General features: G+C 40.5%; 2 protein-coding genes across 5 annotated transcripts in view; both read left to right on the forward strand.

Moving 5' to 3' along the window:
* Nucleotides 1-1452: 1452 nt before the first annotated feature.
* Nucleotides 1453-6912, forward strand: LOC125879783 (uncharacterized). The gene is made up of 11 exons (XM_049561858.1): nt 1453-1541; nt 1842-1875; nt 2000-2252; nt 2345-2418; nt 3210-3282; nt 3410-3497; nt 3605-3661; nt 3780-3851; nt 3958-4105; nt 5647-5734; nt 5837-6912. The coding sequence occupies exons 1-11, from the start codon at nt 1507-1509 to the stop codon at nt 5917-5919; spliced, it is 1005 nt and encodes a 334-aa protein (XP_049417815.1). The 5' UTR covers nt 1453-1506; the 3' UTR covers nt 5920-6912.
* Nucleotides 6913-8794: 1882 nt separating this feature from the next.
* pbx4 (pre-B-cell leukemia transcription factor 4) overlaps nt 8795-22962 on the forward strand; it is a 35344-nt gene continuing 21176 nt past the window's right edge. For 2 of the 4 annotated variants that reach the window (XM_049561847.1, XM_049561846.1), the window contains exons 1-3: nt 8797-9545; nt 11871-11984; nt 13572-13645. In XM_049561847.1, coding sequence (XP_049417804.1) covers nt 9361-9545; nt 11871-11984; nt 13572-13645 — 373 coding nt within the window. In that variant the 5' untranslated portion in view covers nt 8797-9360. Of the gene's footprint in view, nt 9546-11870; nt 11985-13571; nt 13646-22962 lie in introns of all 4 variants that reach the window. The other 2 variants (XM_049561849.1, XM_049561848.1) reach the window with 2 other exon arrangements.

The raw sequence follows: 22962 nt of genomic DNA on the forward strand, positions 1-22962 counted from the left end.
ATGGGTGCATGATTCCCTGGAAAGCTTTGGCAAGTGCTGGTTGGCTATGACTGGATAAGTGGAACACATACATAACAAGCAGGCCTGGTGGAGAGGACGGCCAATGGGGGGTAGAAGCTCTTCATGACTGAATTTACACTCAGCAGATTATACTGCTATACTATTAAAAAAACTAAAACAAATGGCCAGTGGTTGGGAAATGTCATAAAGGAGGTCAAAGCTGTTAAGCACAAGGTCTGGAGGTCAAAGTACCAGAACTCTGAAGAACCATGTGAAGAATTCTTCAACTGCATATCAGAAATCCAAGATGTACAAAGTGGTTTAGGGCCAGCATTGCCCCTTTTAACTAATAGGTCAGTGCTTGCTCTAGAGGACCATCGTGGTTACCTCTGTACAGAAACATCTGCACTTGATTTCCTGCTGATTTCACTTGTGAAATTATTGTCTAGTACAGGGGGCGGCAAACTTTACTACTAAAAGAGCCATTATTGGCCTGAAAAAGAAAAAGGAAATCTGTCTGGAGCTGTAACTAAATTTACCCATCAACGTTATGAATAGGTCCTAACGAGCACTCATTAATATGATTTTCTACCAGGTGGCTACTCTGCAGTGGGCTATTTATGATTATTTAGTACTTAAACTTTGCAGTATTGGTGGTGAAATCAAATGAATCTGTTCACACACTATTAAATCCTCTGTTTTCCTCCAAGACTTTTCCTTAATCAGATTTTGAATCCATAGCTAGCCAAGATAGAGAAACTCCAGGCTAGCCACCACTACAGAAGTTCAGCAAAATTTAGAGGAAAACGCCCCAGGTCGCAGATGTATGACACACATTTAAGTTGATGAAATGTTAAACTATGTTTCAATTCGATGTATAAGCTACACAGTTTTACAGTTGTAGAATGCAATAATCACTCTTGGCTAACAACAATGACAAATGAAAATCTGAATGTTAAAATAACCATTATCTATTTCCATATAATTTTATGTCAAAACCACAGGGAGCCAGTGGAGAGCATCTAAAGAGCCACATACAGCTCCATAGCCGCAGGTTGCCTACCTCTAGTCTAGAAAACATTAAAATATATTCTTATTCATAGTATTTTACCACTTGATGGCGTTTATTTTCTAAAATCTTTAAATTAAACCCCAGTAAGTTTGGGTGTCTTTGGGTAGATTTTTGAATATTGTACCCTATAATTTGAAAAGTGATATGGCCTGTGAAAATCACTGGATAATCATGCAGCCATCTTGCAACTGTTAAAGGGTGACAGCCACATTCAGTTTTATACTGCCTGTGTCATCGCGGAGGGTTTCTTTCATTTATTTACTGAGAGCATATTTTTAAGTCTTCAATACTACAACTCCCACAAAGCTGCTTGCCACCTATGACCTTGTTAGCAGCATCCCCTGTGACACACTACATTTCCCATGATGCTTAGAATACAAGAGGGGCTTGGCTTGTTGAGCGCGCGCTGTGAAGAAAACTGTTTGAAAGAAAAAATGGCGGAAAAACATTCGGCTGTGGGACATGACGGGTTTGTATTTTCTTTTTCTGTTTTTTTTTCCACGTAGCGACAACCGACTTAACATCAAACATTGTATGTAACTTAAGTAAGAAGATGTATTAAAGCGTTTATTTACGTCTCAGTTATACTCAAGGTAAATTATTGTTGTTTACTGTTGCGCTTAACAGTTACCGCACTAACGTAACTTAGCGTTAAACGTGAAAGCGAAACACTGTAGTAACTTAATTTTATTAAACATTTTTATATATTACCGATATGTTATCAATGTGATGTTGACATATCTTATAAATACACAAAATGTCCTTGCAGTTGCGAAAGTGTCACCGTCGATACTCAGAATGAGGTAAGACATTTACATTTAAGCTATTGACAACACCTTTGCTAAGTCTAAGGCCATTGCTTTATCATGCTAATGTATATTGTCACTCACTTTGCTCTTTGTTTAATCTCTGTAACGTTATACCAAGATCAACTCGGAGAAACAGACAAAGAAAAGATGCCAATCCACAAGCCCCAGCACAGCGCCCCCAAACAAATCTCCCCGTACCTCCGTATCACCCAGCAGACAGAAAACAGATGCAGGGGACCAACTAGCGATGCAGACAGAAAACACAGAGGAACCTTCATGTCCAACTTTCAGCCCCAGTGCACGGAGGAAATCCTGGAGGAGAGCTACTATAACCCGACGCTCACTCCCTGCCCTTCCCAATCCATATCAGGGTGAGATTGTAATCAGTAAAGAATTGTCATCATGTATTTTCTTTTGTTGTTGGCCTTTTGCAGTATAAATCCTTATTTATGTGTTATTGCAGTGTTGAGCAGGAGCATCAGTGCATCTTTACCACAGCAAGAGAGGCTTGAGAAATTGATGGAAGCTTCAATGAGGGTGAGTGGTGGGGTCATTAGAGTAGAAGTAAATTTATTGTAACAGACTTTTATATGGACAGACACGGGGAGCTACTTTCATCTCACTGGTGTTGGCTGATTGAGATGATATTTTTTTTCACTTGACTGAAAATATGTGGAAAGATAATAGATTTAAAAAGGAACCAGCTGGTATTCAACAAATGAATTGGGTATGCACTCTGGTGCTGACATCAATTAAGTATATTTAGAAATGCCATAATTATTGGATAATAACTAGAGATATTGCACTGAAATTTAAATTTAATAGATGTAAAATTCAGATGATATGGTTTTATTCAGGAGTACTTACTTTCTGTACATAAAATGTCCTACTGAAGTAGTGAGTACAATGCTTTAGTCATAATGAGTAGACTATAGGTTCTGAGTTGTGTTGGGATAGAGATGAACATGCATTTGATTTTAATTAGTCGTAAGTATATTAATAAATCTGTCAAATCACAGAGCTGCAATGATTAGTTAGCAAAAAATGTCAAACATTTGTAGGTTTCATGCTTCTGAATGTGAGAATTTTACTTTTGTTGTCATACATGATAATAAACTGAATAGCTCTGGATTTTTGGATTGTTTATCAGAGAAAGAATGCCATTTGAAGACATTCCTTTTGGCTTTGGGAATTGCTACAGGCATTTTTGACTACTTTCTGACATTTTATTGACAAAACAATTAATAGAAACCATATTTGGCAGGTTAATCAATAATGAAAATAACTGTTGTTTGCAGCCCTACTAATCACCTGTGCTTTGTCTCTAGCTGGTAATAGAAAGAACTCAAGATTCTATACAGTCGGTGCCGAACACCTCACTGGAGTCTTTTCAAAAACAAGGTAAGTGCTTGCACTGCTTCATTTGGTACATATTTCATGGAGCTCTTTATTTTTATTGGATTACTGTCAAAAAAATATTTTGTTCACGTTACTTTTTTAACTGTGTTCTGTGTTTTCCTTGGTGCAGTTGAGCACATGCAGAAAGAGTGGGGTTGTTTGGCCAAAAGCATACGCAATGAGCACCAGGGTCATCAATTCCCTGCTGGAGCAGCCAGGTATTGTAGCTGTTTTTTATATTTTCAGTACTCCATGCATTATACAGTTTTTTAAATTGCAAATGAACATGTTATACTGCATTTATTCTTGTGTTATCTGCTTTCAGTTCTAGTGACCCAGCAGTGCAAAGAGCCATGGAAAAAGTCCAGAAAGCCCTCAACAGGTATGTTGTGCTTAATATCACAATAGCACACACAAAATATTCATTCAAACTTAAAAACACAGATTGTGGGACGTACCACATGTGGTTCTGTTGTTTAACGGCCTGTGTCGTGTTTTAGGCTCCAGGCTGAAAGTGAATCTTGGGAGGCACTGTTGAACAAACACCGGAGCAAAGCAAAGGAATTGGAAAGGTGAGCATGTGTACTGTTGTTGAGGAAGACTGTAGCAATGCTGTGTTACAGTGTGTCACATATTATCTGCTCAATTGTGTTTTAATGTGTTCTTTATTATTTGTAGGAAAGTGGAGCAGGGCCAGGAGGGAGGTGTATCATTAGACACTACATCTGTGGCCCAGTCGTCCCAGTACCATTTCTTACAGAGTAAACCTGACTACCACGGTCTCCTCTGTCGACAACAGCCCATGCTTCACACTATGGCAACGATTGTATGTTTGAAATTAGATTTTTACATCATTACTCAAATAACTCATAAACATATCAACAGTAGAAGTGATTGACTGTTAGCAGAAGCTGAAATTTGTAAGGTTTTTATTACTACATCGTTCTTACATACCATCTGTATGACAGTGTATGTATAAAATGCAGAAGCTTTTTTGAAGAAAAAGGTATTTTGGCCATGAGAGTGATGAAACATAAAGCAGATGCTACTGATTTATGGGCAGCTTAAAGTGCTGTCCACAAGAAAGGGAAAGAAGTGCCTGGCTCTCAGCAGTCCAAGGTGACTGTGCCAATAAATTAATACATTCACATTCAACCAATCTCATTTAAAAGTCACAACTGAGATAGATTTGAGATAAAATAAACACATAAAGCACAACATCTGTACTTCTTTGCTCTATATTCTGTAGTTCCTTGCTCTATATTCTTTGCTCTATATTCTGTAGCAACAACTTCAATGGTTTTGAAGTGCTGAGTCCTTCAAGAAAACATTATTTTCTGCCAAAGTTAGAAAAGGTCTGTTTCCATTTAATACCTTTTTGGTTTTGTTCTCGGTGTAGCTTGGTTGGGAAAAAAAAAAATGTATGTCAAACAATTCCGTGCTCAGATCAAAGTTTAGCAACATTTGAATCCAAGTATTACAGTACAGGTACAGGGTTGTTTCCTTTAGTTGTCAAAATACATATTTTTCCTCTTGCCTTTAGTGTTATTTATCAATCAAGATTGTTTTGGCACTAGTTGCCAGTGTTGGAAACATGTAGCTTCTTTCCAACATTATCTCCAAATAGAACTAGATGGCACTTGGTTTGTGGTGCTCAGAGTGCCAAAAAAATATGTTTGAAAAACTCAACAGCAGTGTCTTTCCAGAAATTATGACCCATTTACTCAAGGTAATCCACAGAGCTTGTTGTGAGCAGTTTCATGTAGGAACTATTTTCTTTCTACAGAACTACACCCGCCAACTGTATCACTGTGCAGAGGGAAACATGCACCTAGCACCACTGAGCTAGGTAATGTTACATAGTCAACATTTCTACTGATGTTTACTGAGGGGGTTGCCAGTAATGTCTACGTCTTGTGGTGGCATCTGCACGAGTCAGTTGTACTTGAGTAGATGCATGCTTACCTCTGCACAGTGATCTGGTTCGCAGGTGTGGTTTGATAAAAGAAAATAGTTCCTATATAAAACTGCTTAAAACAAGGCTTGTAGATTATGTCGAGAAGCTGGATCATGATTTCTGGAAAGAGACATTGCTGTTAAGTTTTTCAAATGTATTTTTTTCTCTCTTTTGCTGCTTCGAACATCCTAAGCCCAGTGCCATCTAATGTCATTATATTCAAGAGAAGCTGATATCTCCAACACTCGGCAACACACACCAAAACAATCTAGACTGATAAGTAGCACTACAGGTAGGAGGAGAAATATGTATGTTTGATTTTGGGGTAAACTGTCCCTTCAAGTACAGTGACTACAGCTCAAATATGATATAAATATAATACAATAACTTACTCTTTTTTTCATGTGTAGATGGACACACAGACTAAGATGGTTAGAAAGCTTCTGTCCATCAAGGAGCAGTCACAGTTGCTAGTGAAAGAGACCAGTGGCCGACTGGGTAAAGACTTTATTTGTCTCTCATCTTTTCTGTGGAATAATTCTATGGAATCAACAATGATGTGGACATTTAACATTTAATCTGGTTACTTTTTCCTTCCAGCCGCAGAAGCAGGATTCCAGGATCTTTCCCCTGACCCCATCAAGAACCTCCTGGCAGCACCTTTATCCTCCGCAACTACATAGTCACTCAGGCATGAGGCAAGCACAAGCAATCAATCATCTGATGGACCATGACTCCATATGACTTGTATATGAAGCTCATATATGGTTATTTTCTGGTAATTTTGCTGTTAATGTGATTTGGGAAAATATAATGTCTTTACTCCGCCTTTGTTGTCTCTTGTTATTGGATAAAGTAATGTGTTCTGTGTCAAATAAAATCACTTCCATCAGCAGCAGGACTGGTGGTAGAGGTAGTCCATATGTTTGACCAGCAGGTGGCAGTGGCTGGCTATACAATATTATGAAAGGCTTGGTAAATTCCCAGAGTGGATTTTTCTGTTAGGCCTTAATTAAGTATTCTTACCTGTAAAACCTGGAACTGTCAAGACTGCACTGTCAGGAATTAAGAGGAAAGCAGCTGTTTAAGAAAACAGTGAGAACTTTATGCAAAATTAGGATATTGGTTGGTCATACAATAAACGAGCGTTTGGAAACTAAACTGAATTTGATTTAAAAAAAAAATAGTTTAAAATTAAGTCATTGGTGGCATTTTAAGTGGTCTGCTTACCATTGTTTTATTAATCTGAAAAGCAGCAATGTGAAGAGTAGCTGAACCATGCTGGTGTATATAGTGTCATTTTCAAAAAAGCATCATGAATCCTGTGAAGACATGTGCCACTTTTTCCAATTAAATTTGACTTGTGCAACAGTAAAGCATTAAATATAAAGATCACTGAATACAGATGGATTATGCTCTACAGTTTACCTATAGTCTATTTACAGTCCTTTTAACATGCTCATCCTCAAGCATTTACTCTCTTTTTGGTGCTGCATCTATTTCACTTCATCAGTGTCCCCTGACCATTCAGGAGGAGGCCCCTCCCCCCACAGTGACTCACCCCCATCTCTTGCATTTGGCTGGGTCACTGATGCAGAACGAAGCTTTGACATTGTACCAGTCAGTCAAAGCTTTGTTCGCTATCACTCCCTATCTCCTGGACCCATTCACTCATTAATGCTCAGAGTTAATTTTGATGATTGCAGCAAGCAGAAAACAGCTTTTGCCCATTGCCAACAATAAATAAAGAGTGAATGACTTCCTGTGCGCTGCAGTTATGATCTCCTACATGGTGTATGCTCAATTTTCCTTGTGATTGTATTCAAGGGAGTGACTGGGGAGCGTAGGGACAAGCAGAGGGAAGACAAGTGGGGTTGTGACCGTGAGAGTTGTGAGTAAGGGAGGATGGTGCACAGCGGGAGAGATCGATTCTTATTTAGATGAAAATGAGCCTTGATGCTTGTGGGGTGAGAGGAGGGCAGCTTTAGCATCCAAATGAATAGAAGTTTCACAGAAATGATCCTTAAATGAATCACCAACAATAAAACGTATAAAGAAGTTTACAAAGCCGCTGACAGTCTTTTTACTTTCGAGGAAGGCCTCTCTTGACAGTGAGGCTGACTTTGGGGTTAGATGATCACCCCTGCAGTTACTCTCTTACAAATGTATGGTAAACTGTCGCTTTAAACAGCCTCAGTGACCTAAGTAAATGGCAGGTTAGAAGTTATTTTTGAAGTGTTTGATTTGGATGCAGTGCATATTTGGATAAAGGAGCCTTGGGTGTGACAAGGCTCTGTGCTCCTTATGCTTAGACTATTATTAGAAAGAAAAGGAGGGTCCTTTTTGCTATTATATATATATTAATATTTTATACTTACATGCATCAGATTGGAGGTTTGGTTGTGGTAGTGCTAACCTTTCAAAGGGTTAAAATTCTCTGCTTGGTATAACCCACAAGAATTGTGACTTGTACTATATGCACATGCAACGAACAATTACTGTTTAGGTTTGCTGTATTCTCTATTCTTGTTGTCTCTAACTTTAGATTGATTAGCTACAGATTGTAGTAGATGGATGTGTGGAGAGTCAGCATAAACCACTGCCAGTTTGGTCCTACTCCCTCATGCACACCCATCATCTCTTCTCAGTACAGCAAGGCTGGCTGCAGCTCTCCTCCACATCCATTCAGCCAGCCATTCGTCTTGGAAAGCTGTCTCTCTGATCTGAGTGATAAACTACAGCAGAATTGCCCAGTTTGCAAAAAACAAGGACACTTGTTTTCAATCTGTGCTGTCAACATTTTCATACTGAAAACTGATGGGATGTTTCATTCATCTGGGGGTTTAGGACAGAATCATATTCTGAGGTCGGGCTGTTTTGCTTTGAGATTGAATATTGCTCCCGAAATTGCCACAATTTGGCCCCACACAGATGGATATCAGTGCACTGACTTTTAGGCACAACTTATGAAATGACACTGACTCCCAGAGACTAAATCAGTTTCAATACCTTTTTTTTTTTTGCTATTCAACACACTTACTTGTGAGTGAGGACAGGTTGTTGTAGCTTGTTAGGTTCATACACATCTTTGTGTATAATGTCAGAGAGGCTCTAACACCATTTTATTACTGTGTTAACATGTGCAGCTTGTTATAAGCTCACATATCACACAGTCCCTTCTGTGCATGTATACAAGCATTCATTTTAAAGTTTTGCTCAGAAAGCATTTTGTTAATTGGGTGATCTCGCCTTATATTAATGAGGGAAATGGCTTGAACCCATTATAATAGGACAAGCAATGGTGATGACGTAAGGGGCTATCCATTTGTAAAGGCAGCACTTGAGGAGAATCTTGTCACCTGGAGGAATAATACAGTTATAGTACATGGGATGTTGTGGTGTAATATTTCTATATGATGTATTGTTACTAATATAACACCAGCTAATGTGGAAATTAATCTATATTAGCTTTTCTATATAGTAGTCTACCGATTAACCCACCCGCAAGCTCTCGCTCCGTGGTGCTACGAGTTCAATGGTCAACGCGACGCACACTGCTCGCGCAGCCCAGAACGTCCCACATACTCGCGCGACATCAACAACAATGGCAAACCGTAGTCTGTTTTGGTAGGAGATTTCTGATTGGAGCGAGACAGCCCGACAGCTCAGCCGCTGTGTTCACGTCTTATTTCTTCTTTTAAATCGGCGAGTTTTATTTCCCGGACGAGAGTGGTCGTCTATCGTTACATTTTCCGTTTTTAATTTTTTATTTCGAAAATGTGCGAGGCGCTGTTGGCAAGCTCACACAGTCTGTGCATGTGTGTCCCTGCTGCTTTTCTGCTGGGCTACGGCTACTAACCTAGCTGCTTTTCACTCGGTGGTTAGCTAACGTTAGCCTGGCCGCGTTTATTAACTTGAGGAGGGGAAAACACAAGCGAATGTAAAGCGAGCTTGTGCTATCTGTTTCGCGTTCACGGCCGTTAACTATTTTCCAACCGTTGCTGTCGGCTACGGTAAGAAGTGTTGTATGATTTGTCGTAGAAGATACTTTGCTGGCTAGCTAACAGGCTAGCTATTTGTGTGTATTCTTCGACTGAGGAAAACGGCGAGTTTTCTTTGAAAGTATGGATGACCAGACCAGGATGCTGACGGGTCTCACCGGACTCGCTGGACTAGCACAAGCCGATGTCGGTGACCCAGACTCGGTCAGGAAACAGCAGTCCCTCGGTCAACCTCAGCAAGACATAGGGGATATCCTACAGCAAATAATGGCCATCACCGACGAAAGCCTGGACGAAGCACAGGCCAGGTAAGACAAGCGAAGAGCCATTTTCCACACATGATAGCTAAGCTAAAGTGCGCTGTATGTGTTTTATTTCTGCTTTAGGGCTTCGTCTTTTCTCTGAAACGATCACATTAATTGAGGTAATGCTTAATTTCATCATTGATGCAACTTCACGTTACATTGTAATCCGCTGCTAAACCAATACATTATGGTACAGAATAACTTGAACACCCACATTACAGTGCTGTTGTAGTTTGAAAGGAGGCTCTTTGTTACTTCAAATCGTGCTTTATTGTGTACTGTAGTTTGTAAACATGCTCACTTGGTTGAAAAGGGGCGATAACGTTAATCCTGTGTGGTTTATCAATGAAGTGTTAAATTAAAAAGTTTGAATTCCCTGTTGAGTCTGTGACTATGGTTGCCGTGCAAAATGCACACAACCACTTGCCAAACACTGAAGCTGTATTTGTGATGCATGGATCTCTCGGTTTAAAAAATAGTTTAGGCCACAGTAGTTCATCTTTAATGCTTTCATTAACTCCTGCATACAGAAAACAATTCCTACATATTTCATGAGTTTTTGTTATCTCCCCATTGGCTCACAGGACCATATCCATTTAGTGACGCAAATATCCTTTTTACATCAACTAATAAAACTACCAAGAACTGCGTCAACAACACACAAAAGCCCTTTTCTTATGATAGTGCATGCTTTAAGTTGCTGGAGTCAGAGCTATCTGAGTATAAACTAGGCATTCTGGTCATGTTGCCAAAGCTTTCACATATCACTAATCAGACTATGGCAAATTAGATTTGCCTAATTATAACAACATGTATCAGGGATGCCGCTCCACGTCAAATGGGTGTCGATAACATTAGTCATTGAAATGCAAATGAGCTGATACATTAAGGTAAGGATTATTCAGTTGTCCCACGTATCAGCCCAGTGCTGCCTGTGATGACAGCAATCCTTCATTCATATGACTCGTCACTTAATGTTTCTGTTAGAGGTGTTTTACGTAGCATTATTGTAGATAGTATGCGCGGCAGTGAGCCACTGACCCGCACTCATTTGCCATGTGGCTCAAGGAGCATAAGGTCAGTTTCAGATGAAGCGTCAGTATTTCAACAATAGACAACCGTCCACTGCAAGACCGTGGCCACAGTGTGATGTGTCATTAGCTAGTGATTTTCCACCCAACATTTGACCACCTGGTTCTCTTAATTAATTCACTCCTCTTTCACTCCCTCCCTCCCTGGTGTTCATCCTTTTCATTGTGTGCTGGGTGCAATCAATTCTCCTATAATGTGTACGCGAGTGCAGCTGTCCGCAAATCGAGTTTCTATTAATGAGATGGTGGTGAGGGGGAGGGATGATGCTATACCAGCAGCCTATGAACACTGGGATATTACCTTTTCTTCAGTAGAAGTTTGAGGACTCAATCAGGCCTTATTTCATGGACAAATGCAAATATTTTTCCTTTGGAATATTTCTTGCAGTCTAGTTTTCCTTCTCCCAAACCTTTTTTCGTTATGAATTGTAAAGACCATTTACTAAAGGTTGTAATGTAGTGAATGGAATAATGTAAATTTCAAATATTATGGTTTAGAGGGCCAATTATAGTGTAGGAAATCAAGTAGCTGGCCTATTATTAGATGTTAACAGGCTCTTCTGAAAAACTAATTAAAGGTGTGGCTGCTTCGGAAGTGCCAGAGGTGTCCTTGCTGTATGCTTGTATTGATCCAAACTCCCACTCAGAGCATGTCCTCCTCATGCCATTTATGTGCAGGATTAATACTAAAAAGAATGCAGCCTACTGGCAGTTCAGTGGACTTGATCGAAATTGTGAGGCCCATACAGCTCAAATCCTCACTGCTGTCATATGCATAGTATGTATGTGATCATTAAAGGCAATTCTGATAATGAAATATTCATCCACTGGACAGTATATGTTTAGCATTAGCCAACAGAGTAGCTTGCGCTAAGTGCTAAATCGTCAGGCTCAGGTTTACTTCAGGTAAAAGGACAAAACATAACGGTACCACATGTAGTCTGTAATAACAAATAGGTTTAAGATATAGTGGTTGGTATGACTTACATTGTACAGTTTTTATCAACATCATACTTAACTCTGATCAAGTTTGTCACCCACACATCAATCTTTCCCTCAGTCATGGTCTATAAATTAATTTGTCGTGGCTCACATGTGAGCATGACGCCCTTGTCGTGCAGGGTGGCAGTGTGTTGGGATGGGGAGTGGTCAGGGCAGCGCAAGAACTCGGTGTTGCAGAGTACACTTCCTGCGCACCATCCACCCTCATCCTCTCACCCTGTCGCCATATGTTCAGATGCTGGCCAGAGGAATCGCCGGCGCATTGGGGTGGATCAGACGACCCCACAGAGGGAGGGAGAGCAGGGGGGGGCATGGCAGGGGGTGGCCTGCCACTCAACTTCCAGCACAGGTCAGTACAGGACCGCATGAGCACCTCCTTCTCCCCCTCCTGCTCATACCCTCCATGCTGAAGGCAGCCCTCCCCCCAACTCAATCCAGCAGTGACAGAATTGGTGGACAAAATGACATATTAATGCTAGACACACTTCTTTACATCATACTGCCTCTCAGAATACTCTCACAGAAAGGCAGTCTTTCGTCGCAGTCTAATATACAGTAGGCGCACTATTTGCTAGTCCCCATGGTCCCCTCATTAATACTGCAGTGGACATTCACAACTGGAATTGGTGTTGAGGTCAGGTGTAGCCAAATCATATTCATCCGTGGTTGTTTTCACTGTGTTGTTAGTAATGTTATTTGGAAAATGAATTATTTATTTCAGGGTGATTTTCAGGTTTTTCTTATTTCATGTTTCCCAATTCATACTCATCAATAATGGAGGCCTCATGCTGGTTTTGTTTTTGTTTTTCACCTAAACTTAAACTGTATGTTGCACTTTTCTGATAACATATTTAAGTTGTTTCCACTGAAATCTGTTTTTCCAATAAATGATGCCTGTTGTGAATTGTAAGACTCTCCATAGAACACCGATATGCCTGTGTATTCTCTATTTATAGAACGAGTCATTAAAAATACAGGGGGTGCACAAAACTACAGAAACATTTTTACAGGATAATGCAGTATTACAACAGCACTATAAACTACATACAGTCATTGTAGAGTAAAATAAAACACCTCTGACAGTAATAATGGTTCATTATGAGCTACACTGTTGTAGCATGTTTGTAGTGCATGCTTAGTTACATGTCTTTGTTATTTGTGCCTTTCAAACCTATTTCAGTGTGAAAAACATGACTTTTAAAATGTGGTGCTGTGCGTACTCAGCACTCCCTCTCCCTGTCGGTACAGTAGTTAACGTTGGAGACAAGTCATTTAGGGTCGTATTAGGAATGGGGCTTTGCCACAGCATTCCAGTTTTCTAAATTTTAATACACGTAAGCTGTATGGGTGTGTGTGGGTGCATGGATGTGTATTAGCAGGAAATTTTGTTGCTGAGGTGTTCTGATTTGATTATGGTGAACTGTAGAAGTTTTGCCCTTTCTCCTTTAATTGCTATTAGCCTGTTTGGCAATAAAGAGAACGTCTCTGATTAAATTAAAATTGCAACTTAATCCTAATCCTCTCTATCAACTCACCATCTTCTTTCATGAAACAAGTCTTTCTGTAAGAGGTAGAAATTAGATTACTGTGTATTAACTCTGGAATCTGGTGCTCAGTAATGATGACCTTGAGGTTTGGCATCATTACCTGTCCCACAGTGCAAAGCATCCAAATGACAACATTACTCTTGCTAGTTCAGATTGACGCATCAGGGATGTTTCTGCACTGACAATGGCATTTGACAATTTAAAATGCCTTTAAACAACATGGCTCTGTCCTGCTGTGTTGCACTACACTCTTGAAATGCTGTATGCATAATACATACAGCTCCTCTACCTGTTTTATGGGGGAGGACATGGAATGACTTGAGATGGAGGTCTGTTTATCGTAATCCTCCTCGCTCTCTCCCTCTCTTATTCCCTCTTCTCTCTTACAGGAAGCATGCCCTGAACTGTCACAGAATGAAGCCAGCCCTCTTCAGCGTTCTCTGTGAGATCAAAGAGAAGACGGGTGAGTTTCTACTTCACTCGTTCTCTTTGTGTTCTCCAGTCTGCACAGGTTGTAACCTAGTGTTGAGATGCAGTGTGCCTTTGTTCCAGTTCCCCTGGCTCCAAGTTTCCTTTTTAACGGCCTCTCAGAGAACTCTATTGATTGGATATTGGTTGAATTAGTTACAGAACTGAGGTAGCTGCATGTGTTGTACATACTTTGGTTCAGAATCATTCTAAATATGCACTGCTGTTTTTTTTTTTGTTTTGGCCCAGTAATTATAGAAACTTAACCTATTTTTGGCTGCTGTCCAGACTTCACACTGACCAGCTGAAACTAATCTTAGTGGATCGGTGCGTTTGAAACCTGAGTCAGACCATAGAACTTGCAGAACATGCTAACAACTCTGACTGCACATGCTTTTTTATCAGCTTGCCATTTTGTTCTCCATTCTGACCTGGAGCCCCTGAATGCAGAAATACACCCTGCTTGGTTTGACATTTATGCATTCCTGTCAGTTTCAATCTCAGATGATGAAGCATCGATGACAAAATGTATGAATGATACAACCAACAGGCTCTTACAATTAGCTGAATGTCACAGCAGTATTTACTATGATAAAGCAGGGTAGTAAAGCCCCGCTGCTACCACTACCAGAAAGTATCACTTCCAAATTCTTAGATTATAAAATCAACGCTGATCTCGACAGAAAGTTCATGCACAGCTCGTTGACAGCAGGCAGATATGAAAAACTCCACAGGGGTTATTGTTTTACAGTCACACTGTTATGCTATTTCAGTACAAAGAGATGCTCTATTCTCCCACACTGTTAAAACAGCTACACCACACAGTGTAGGGTAATTGTGTATTGGGAATACATTGATATGCATATCAATGCAGTACCGACATCCAAACACAACATGCAAGGCAACAAGAAAGTGCTCTGACACTGTCTTAACAAATAATGTTGTATTTCATATACACGTGATCTGATGGAAATTATTGCCTATGTAAATATCTCAGATTTGCTCTTACTCATACAATTATTCAGTAAGTAAACACGCTGCTTATTTTCATCTTGTTAGCTATTCGAGTCAGCTATCTGACAGATTCTAGTGTGGTTCAAAGGCGCAGGCCGGGGATGGATGGCAGATTGATGGTTATGGTAGTGTAAATGGGGTGCGTTTTTGAATCCTCTCCCTCTACCACTCTCTCTCTCTCTCTCTCTCTCTCTCTCTCTCTCTCTCTCTCTCTCTCTCTCTCCGTTCTTGTCTTTCTGTGTGCTTTGCTCTCTTTCACTTGCCTTGTGTATCTTCTAACAGCAAACCTCTCTTGTTCAAATACAATTTGAAAATGCTGCACTGCTGCCTGTTGTGGCCCTCTGTCAATAATGTATTATTGCTCTCCAGTGATTGGACAAAAGTAAAGGCTGGGCTTGAGTGAGTGGGGCAGGGTACACTGTTTCCCAGGCAACCAGTGGTCTTATTTACCCTAATGCCATTCACTTTGATTTTCACATTTAGTCTCCCAGCAAACTAGAGAGATGGTCTGTGAGTGCTCTTACAGTAAGCCAAGCAGAAAAACAGACAAGGCATTGAGGTAGGTTAACAATAGATTCACGCTTGAGGTGAATATGCCAACCATGAGATATAGAGATCTTTGGCTTTGCCTGTACTCTGCTGGCCATCTGCCACGCAGTGCCCTCCTAACTGCACTGTGTACCTGCTTTGGCATTTCTCTGCTACTCCATCAGACCCCCTGCAGGCCCCATTATGTGCCTCTGGAATGTGAATTGACTTCTCTTCAGTGCATCTTGTGGAAGACCCAATCAGTAGTCCTCTAGTATCTCCACAGATTTTCTGCAGTCTTTTTTCAATAACAAACATGCACTTGTGTCGGCGCGCCCACATACACACTCTGTCTCTCTTGCGCACACATGCACACACTGAACAAGGATAAAAGCAAACTCGGTCTTGGGTCTACTCCTACTGCCTCGGTCTTGTCCTCTCCCCCTCCCTCCCTCTGCCTCGCTCCCATTCTTGAAAGAGAAGACTTGCTCTGAACTCAGGGCTTTGATATGGTAATGTAATGGTGGTGGTGGAGGAGGGGAGGTGGGGTGTGGGGGATGGGAGGTGAATTCCTCTGAGTGCTGCAGTTGGTTAGATTGTTTTCATTGTAAAGGAAATGTTCTGCGCAAATGCCAGTGCCCCCCACCTCCCCACTGCCACCACCCCAAATCACCCCCCTATTTTACAACAGTGCCTGCGTTGTCCTGAGTTCTCATATTAAACATGACCTCCATCTGCGTGAAATTTGATTCTTGTTAATACTTTATTAAAGATACACTCCAAAAAAGAAATTAAAGCACTTGGAGAGAGACGGGAAATGATCAAAGTTGAGAGCCAGTGGCTTTGCTTCAACTCAGTTCTGTTCTCCCTCGCTCTCATGGGTATTTGCTGTAAAAATAGCTCTTGGTGCAATGGGACAGCTTATGCCAAAATCTCTCACAAGCCACTGCAGTTACTCTCAGAAGTTTTTCATTTAGTTTGGGCATGTTTGTGGCATTTCTCCTTACTTTTATGCATTCCTCGTGCTTCACACATGACAACATTGAATCTGTCACTCACTCTGTTCTGTCACCCTGCTCGAGTCCCTCTCTTCAAGCCTGAACATTCCTGGTTGTTTATTTTTGGACAGGTTTTAAATGAAAATAAAAATAGTTTTTGAAGTGGAATTAAAGCTATACAGTTTTTTTTTAGCTAAGAGATGGCAAAGTGTATTTCGAATCTCTTTCTCCTCCCCCTCACTTGGACAAGTTCACACCCCAACACTTGCCACTCATCTTGATAAGCTGTCTGATAAACAACTCTGTGGGATAATGCTGCTAGTTGGCTGTGTAGAAATACTGGCAAACTGGCAGGCATCCTAACTATTTAAGACTATAATGGCCAGCTCTGTGTTGCCTCTTACCGTTAAAAGTTAATGAACCAGTCACCATTGTTATGATATGCATATACGTACCTGCACACCACCACTCTTATGAGCCATGTATCCCTCAGCAGCAACAGTGAGGGTTTAACAGCAAGGACATCCTGATGGCTTGTAGCCAGTGTGATGTTAACTTGAGCCAGTTGATTGCTCTGTTAGGTGCCCAGTTGTGCCAGTTTCCTAACAATGTGTCTGAGTATTTTCTGTCTGCCTCTGCCACAGGCCCACTCCCTTCTCTCTGTGCATTATCTGACCAGCCTCTGAGTCCATCAGATAGTTTTAATAGAGCACATGCTTTGCCTGATCCTTTAAATAATGAGTAAACCATTAGGATGAAAATGAAGATCAGTCCTGTAATGTTTGTTTAATTTGACAGTGATGTTTACCTACGCTGGATGGAAATGTCTTATTTTTCTAAACACCTACAAGCACCAGCATTTCATAGTTGATGCCTGCCAGCAGAGCCAGCAGCACTTAGCTAGTATGTTGGCAAAGCGGCTAGCTGACAGCCCATCATCACATCCTATTAATGTTTTGACAAGATGGATGAATGGTGAGATTTAGCCAACTCCACGAACTCGCTCTCTGGTTTATGTTTTTCACTGCTATCCCTGGTTAATATAAAAGCTTCTACTGTTTAGTTATGTTGTCTTATCAATAAATTGAAATACATATTGTAAAATTGAATGAATATGAATTAGACTATGAAATGAAGAAAATATGGCTGTCTTATTGACAGTCCAAAGTTGTACAATCCTATTTCAAAGGAGTGTAAACCACCATGCAGCTTCTTGGCGTTTAATAAGCCTTCAAAGTGGTTCATATTTTATCTACTCTGTAACCTGTGGCAACACACACACACACACACACACACACACACACATACACACCAGTGCAGTCCCTTGTTTTTAGGAGTGCAAGCTTTATCAGAATGTGTCCTTGTATTATTTTCTGTTTGCCTATAACCTTCTACACAACATTCAGGGTAACCAAACTATTAAACAATTTATGTTAAAGGACCAGGGTGTAGGACGTATTGGGAAAAGTGGTATATAACAAACATAACTGTTTTCATTAGTTTATAATAACCTGAATTGTTGTTTTCATTATCTTAGAATGAGCTGTTTATATCTACGTATAGGGGGTCGTTTCATATAATCTGCCATTTTGTTCTTAAGTAGTACAGAACAAACAAACCAAACACTGGCTCTAGATAGTGTTCTGCAACCTCATCTCTAGAAAACACAAAATCTTACATATTGGATCTTTTAATCAGCTTATTGGGGTCATAATAATAAAGCTTTATTGCAGACACAGGTCCATATAACACAACATACAGTATCTACAGTAATTAGGAATGTACACAACTAGTCGACCTGTCGCTACCCTCACTAGTCAACACCAGAAATACTAGTTGATTAAACTTAGTATTGGATTATAATTATATTAATGTAGACATTCGCATTATATATTAATGTAATTTGCAGTGAAATGTCTTCCTACTAAAATGTTGCCATAGAAAAACAAGCATCTATTAGCTACTAATGTTAACAACGTCAGTTTACAAAAACAAAATAATAGGAAAAACAAAAAAGACACTGGCCTGCGAGCCCTGCTTCACAGGTACGATGGTAGAAAGTGCAACAGTGATGACATCTTGTCAAAAAATCAGTATGGTTTGGCATTTTTAGTGATTTTTTTCTCATGTACAGTGTTCACTTATTTTAGCAGCATTTAAATGTGAGTATAAGTTTAAACTTCCATTTAAACGTCAGGGAAAGCAGTTGTTAGTCATTCCTAGTTGTAATGTTTTTACAAACCATGTAAGTTCCTTAACCAAATATTGCCTCACCTAGGCATTCAAAAGCTGCCTATATACCATTTGAGCAACATAACAGCCCCAATTACATGTTAATTGAATTACAGCATGATTGTAGTTGTAAAAACACTGAAACAAAACACTGCTTAAATTCACACATAGTTGCCAGGTGTTAATTCACAGCCAGAATAAACACTTAGCATTTTCAAGCCTTTAGAGAGCTAATTTAAATTTGTATATCTTGATTTTAGAGGCCATGCTTGAAAGTTGACAGCAAAACATCACACACCTGTGTTATCCAGTTGGAGGCTCTCAGTTTTTGTTGGGGAAAAAACCCAATCAGCCCCACATGATTGATCTAGATGTTTGTATTCCACTGACTTTGACAGACTACAGTACATGAAGTCTAGTGAATCACATGCCTCATTAAAGCAACTTAATTATTATTAGTTTTCAAAGAGCCCAATTTGGAACAGAGCCATAAAATTTTATGAGTTGTTAGGAACCTGTGGGAAGTCTTTTATTATATTTTTATGAGGGGAAGCATACATTGCCTTTTAAGCCAAAAGCAGTAACAAGATAAAAATAGTTTGAGGTAGAAATGTGACCTATGTGAAGCCACCAAACTGGCATTGTCAGTTTTACTATCACATGGGTTTAAAACAAGAATAGGCCACCCACCTTTGTACAGCCACAACAACTTTTCACTTGGTCAGACCCTCTGGTTTTCTATTTTAAAGATACAGATTTATATTTACACTCGCTATGTATTGGTGCTGTATTATCTCATTGGCTTTTCAGGATCCTCTCTTGTGTTTTGTGGTGTCCTGCCACTCAATTGCTTTTTTTTCTTCTTTCCCTGGCTCCTTTGCAGAAGAGAACGAAAAAAGATAGAGTGTGTGTTGGGGGGGGGGGGGGCAGGGGGGGGCAGGGGGGGGCAGGAGCGATACAGGGAGATTGATGAGGCAGTAAGAGCAGGAGTAATTACTCGGTGTCCATTCCCCAAGCCAGATTGGCAGACGGCTAATATCACACAGACCCCTGGCCCTGACAGACACACCACCACCCCCCACCGCCCAACTCAAAGTGGGGAGGCAGAGCACCCCAACCTTCAGCCTAGGCCTAATGGTGTGTGGGCCAACTGATTTCCTCATGTGGTATTATTCCTGTAGGAACTGGGCCTCTGGATATTGACAGGGGGAACTGCTGTCTTGGGTGTGTTGTAGGATGGGAACAGCTCAGTGGAATTGTTCACCTTCAAGACTGCTGCAACATGATTTTGGCCATGATGAAGAGCAGTGATTTGGCTGTGCTGTCACTCAGTATTTCACGGGGATCAGGGTAGCTGGATATGGACAACCGAGTGTAAAAATTACTAAATCTCTAATGGTTGACAAGCATTGTGTTGTGAATTGCATTATAGCAGGACAGATCTAGGACTTTCGTGTGACGTAATTTGTGAAGAATGATTTACACTTTGACACAAGGACAGTTGGAATAGGAGACGGGTCAGAGTTAATTAAGCATTTGTTTATCTGCCTGATACTTGAAACTGGTGACGGGTCTTTTGAGAAAAGGAACGAGAGAAACTGAAATTAAACCGAAAATTAATTAAATATATTTCTGCCATATTTTTAATTAGGGTTACTTACTAAATTAAGGGCAGAAAATGAAACTTAGCAACACTCAGGAAGTGCGCACACACATACTGGTGACAGACAGCACTGAAATTTAATTGGCCACAGTGACACGATATGTAAGGCACCGTGTTTTTGCACACTTTGGATCCACGAAAATTCCTATCAATTCATGCCTAGCAACAAGAAACAGGAAATATTGAGTGACCCATCAGCATTGGTCAGGGATCACCCACAGGGCCGACTCCTACCTCTTCATCTCATCTGCCCTCCCTCTCAGCATGTCCATGCCTCTCACACTGCTTTTAGGCTTTGCTCTTAAAAGAAGCCGGCGTCTCTTTAATTAAAGATATGTAAATGTGGTCTCAGCTGGATTGCATTAGTTTGGTGGCGGTGGGGTGGGAGAGTGTCGGAGCCTGGCTCCTAATCCTGACTAATTAAGGATTAATTACAATTGATGGGAGCCTTCCACCCCTCTGCAGTAGTGCACGTTGCTGTCCCAGACAGTATGTTTGTATATTTCACACCATGTCATAAATGCAGGGGAGAGATGGAAACATCAGGGCTAGTGAGGGGGGGGGGTTAGCAGCCACCCCGAGATTAGCAGCATGCATTGGGTAATTACAGATACTGGGAGGCCAGTGCTCCTTTTAATCTTGTGGCGCTCTTCATCGGTATAGATGGATGATGATGTACTAGCACTTTTTGTTAATCCAGAATAAAACCATATTCTGGGAGGATGATTGGTTTATTTTTCCCTCAGTTTGTAAGATGTGTATTCATTTATGTGTGTACTGGTTGCAAAGCCAATTTAGGGAACCCTCCTGTAAAACCACTGGTAAATTGTTATCCTGACCAGCCAGACATATTATAGACACAGAGATCTCATCCCTTACTAAGCTGGTACATCGGACCTGTACAGACTAACCATGTAGCCTCAGCTCTCTCTGGCACCATCTGACTGTGTCATAATGCTTGTTCACTTGTTATAAATGGGCACTGCTCTTCTGATCTATCGCTTAATTGCCACCTAATTTGCATAACAGTGCAAATTAACGACCTCTCAAATGAGCGTTCATTTTTCACAAAGTCTTTAGGAGCTCCTTAAGAGTCTGTGCTAATGAGCACAGGAGGCAGCTGGCCTGATGAGAGTTGACTGGGGGAAGATCCTAGCAGTGCTTTAACAAGCCTCCTGCTTAGGTGCTCTTCGTCATCCTCCTCTTCCTCCTGTGACATTTCAGGTTCTTTCTTCCATGTCTCTTCATTTTTCTCTTTGTGCAGAACTGTACTAGACTGGGGGTATCATGTAGGAGATGTAGTTACGGGTGCTCAGCAGTGTTTAATAAACCCTTGAAACACCATTCGTTGGGCAACATTAACACCAAAATATTTTCATGAAAAAGATCTTGTATCGCTCAGTCACCTAAAATAACACCTCAGTGTGCGGTCCGTTACCAGTTAGGCTCGCAGCATGCTCCAAATTGAATCATTTTTTCTCACATTACTGAACACAAGCTATGAGCAATTGCTAGTGTACTCACCACAACTCGAGGCCTGTTTAATGCTGTCCACACTACCTGGACAAGTTTGGGAGTCACAGGCTGGTTAGCCTGCCCACACTTTTGTGACTGAAGCCTAATGTTGTGCTTCTTTTTGGTCAAGCCCAACCGTAAATGCACAAAATATGACTTTCTGACTATATCTGACTATATCAGTCTTATTCAAGGTGATTTATTTTAAGTTTTAATTGGTATTTTCAATACTGATATGTCAACTAAAACTGTGTTATAAGGAATGTTGTACGTACTGATTTTAATAGCTTGTGCACCCATTTGCGGAGGTGGCTAATAATTTGTATCCTCTGGGTTACATTTAAAGGGACTGCATTAATATGATTGCTAGGCTTGAGATGATAACTGGTGTGTGTGTGTGTGTGTGTGTGTGTGTGTGTGTGTTTGTGTGTATTGTCCCAAAAATAATTGCAATACTCAATATTATTGTGATTTTAAGACATTTTACACCACGGGCATAATGACAGTATATTGGCATAGTAACAAAAGCACATCCTTTCAAGAGCAATGAACTTTTAATTCAACCAGAAATGACAGTAAAATGTGTCTTAGCTTTGTTTTTTTCTGTTCTTTCAGCTTAGGCAATGAGAAAAAAACGCTCAGGCGCTATGCCCATGTCTTATAGTCAAATAATGGAAACATTTTCTGCAGTTTATTCTGGCATTGTGTTGGCTAAAATTTAGGTGACATTTTTATGCAACACAGTGGACAATATCTTATCATACATGAACTGAGATATAGACATGGCTGACCACGTTAAGTTGATAATGAAATTATAGTGAAAGGCCTAATGATTGCTATCTAGTTGAATTGTCAATGTTCTCAAGCTTCAATACAGTTTTTATTTGCTGATCAATTTTTTACAGCCTATTTTTACTTTACTGGGATGGCTATCAGGAATGTATTTTCAATAATTTGCCAAATGCATACATATAAATTGTAGACGTAAGGAAAAGACATTGCAGCTCTCTTTTTGCCCTGTTTCTGTTCAGATTAAGTGACAACACAAATTGATCTATCCCTCATTAGTGTTTGTGTGTGTGTGACCGTGTGTTTGTGTATGACCATTCAAGGGGGGTACACGTAGTCATCGCTCGAGTGTCCAAGCCTCTCTCTTTAGTTAATTAAGGGCTGATTAATGATGTGTTGGACTGAAGTGTTGTGTTTGCCCAAGGTGTGAGTTCTCCAATTCACACCTTAATCAGACCACACTGCGTTTGCTCTGAATGCTTACCTCTGTGTGTGTGTGTGTGTGTGTGTGTGTGTGTGTGTGTGTGTGTGTGTGTGTGTGTGTGTGTGTGTTTGTGTTTTTGTGTGTGTGTG

The sequence above is a fragment of the Epinephelus fuscoguttatus genome, linkage group LG19 (genome assembly GCF_011397635.1).
Source record: "Epinephelus fuscoguttatus linkage group LG19, E.fuscoguttatus.final_Chr_v1".
Taxonomy (NCBI): Eukaryota; Metazoa; Chordata; class Actinopteri; order Perciformes; family Serranidae; genus Epinephelus; species Epinephelus fuscoguttatus.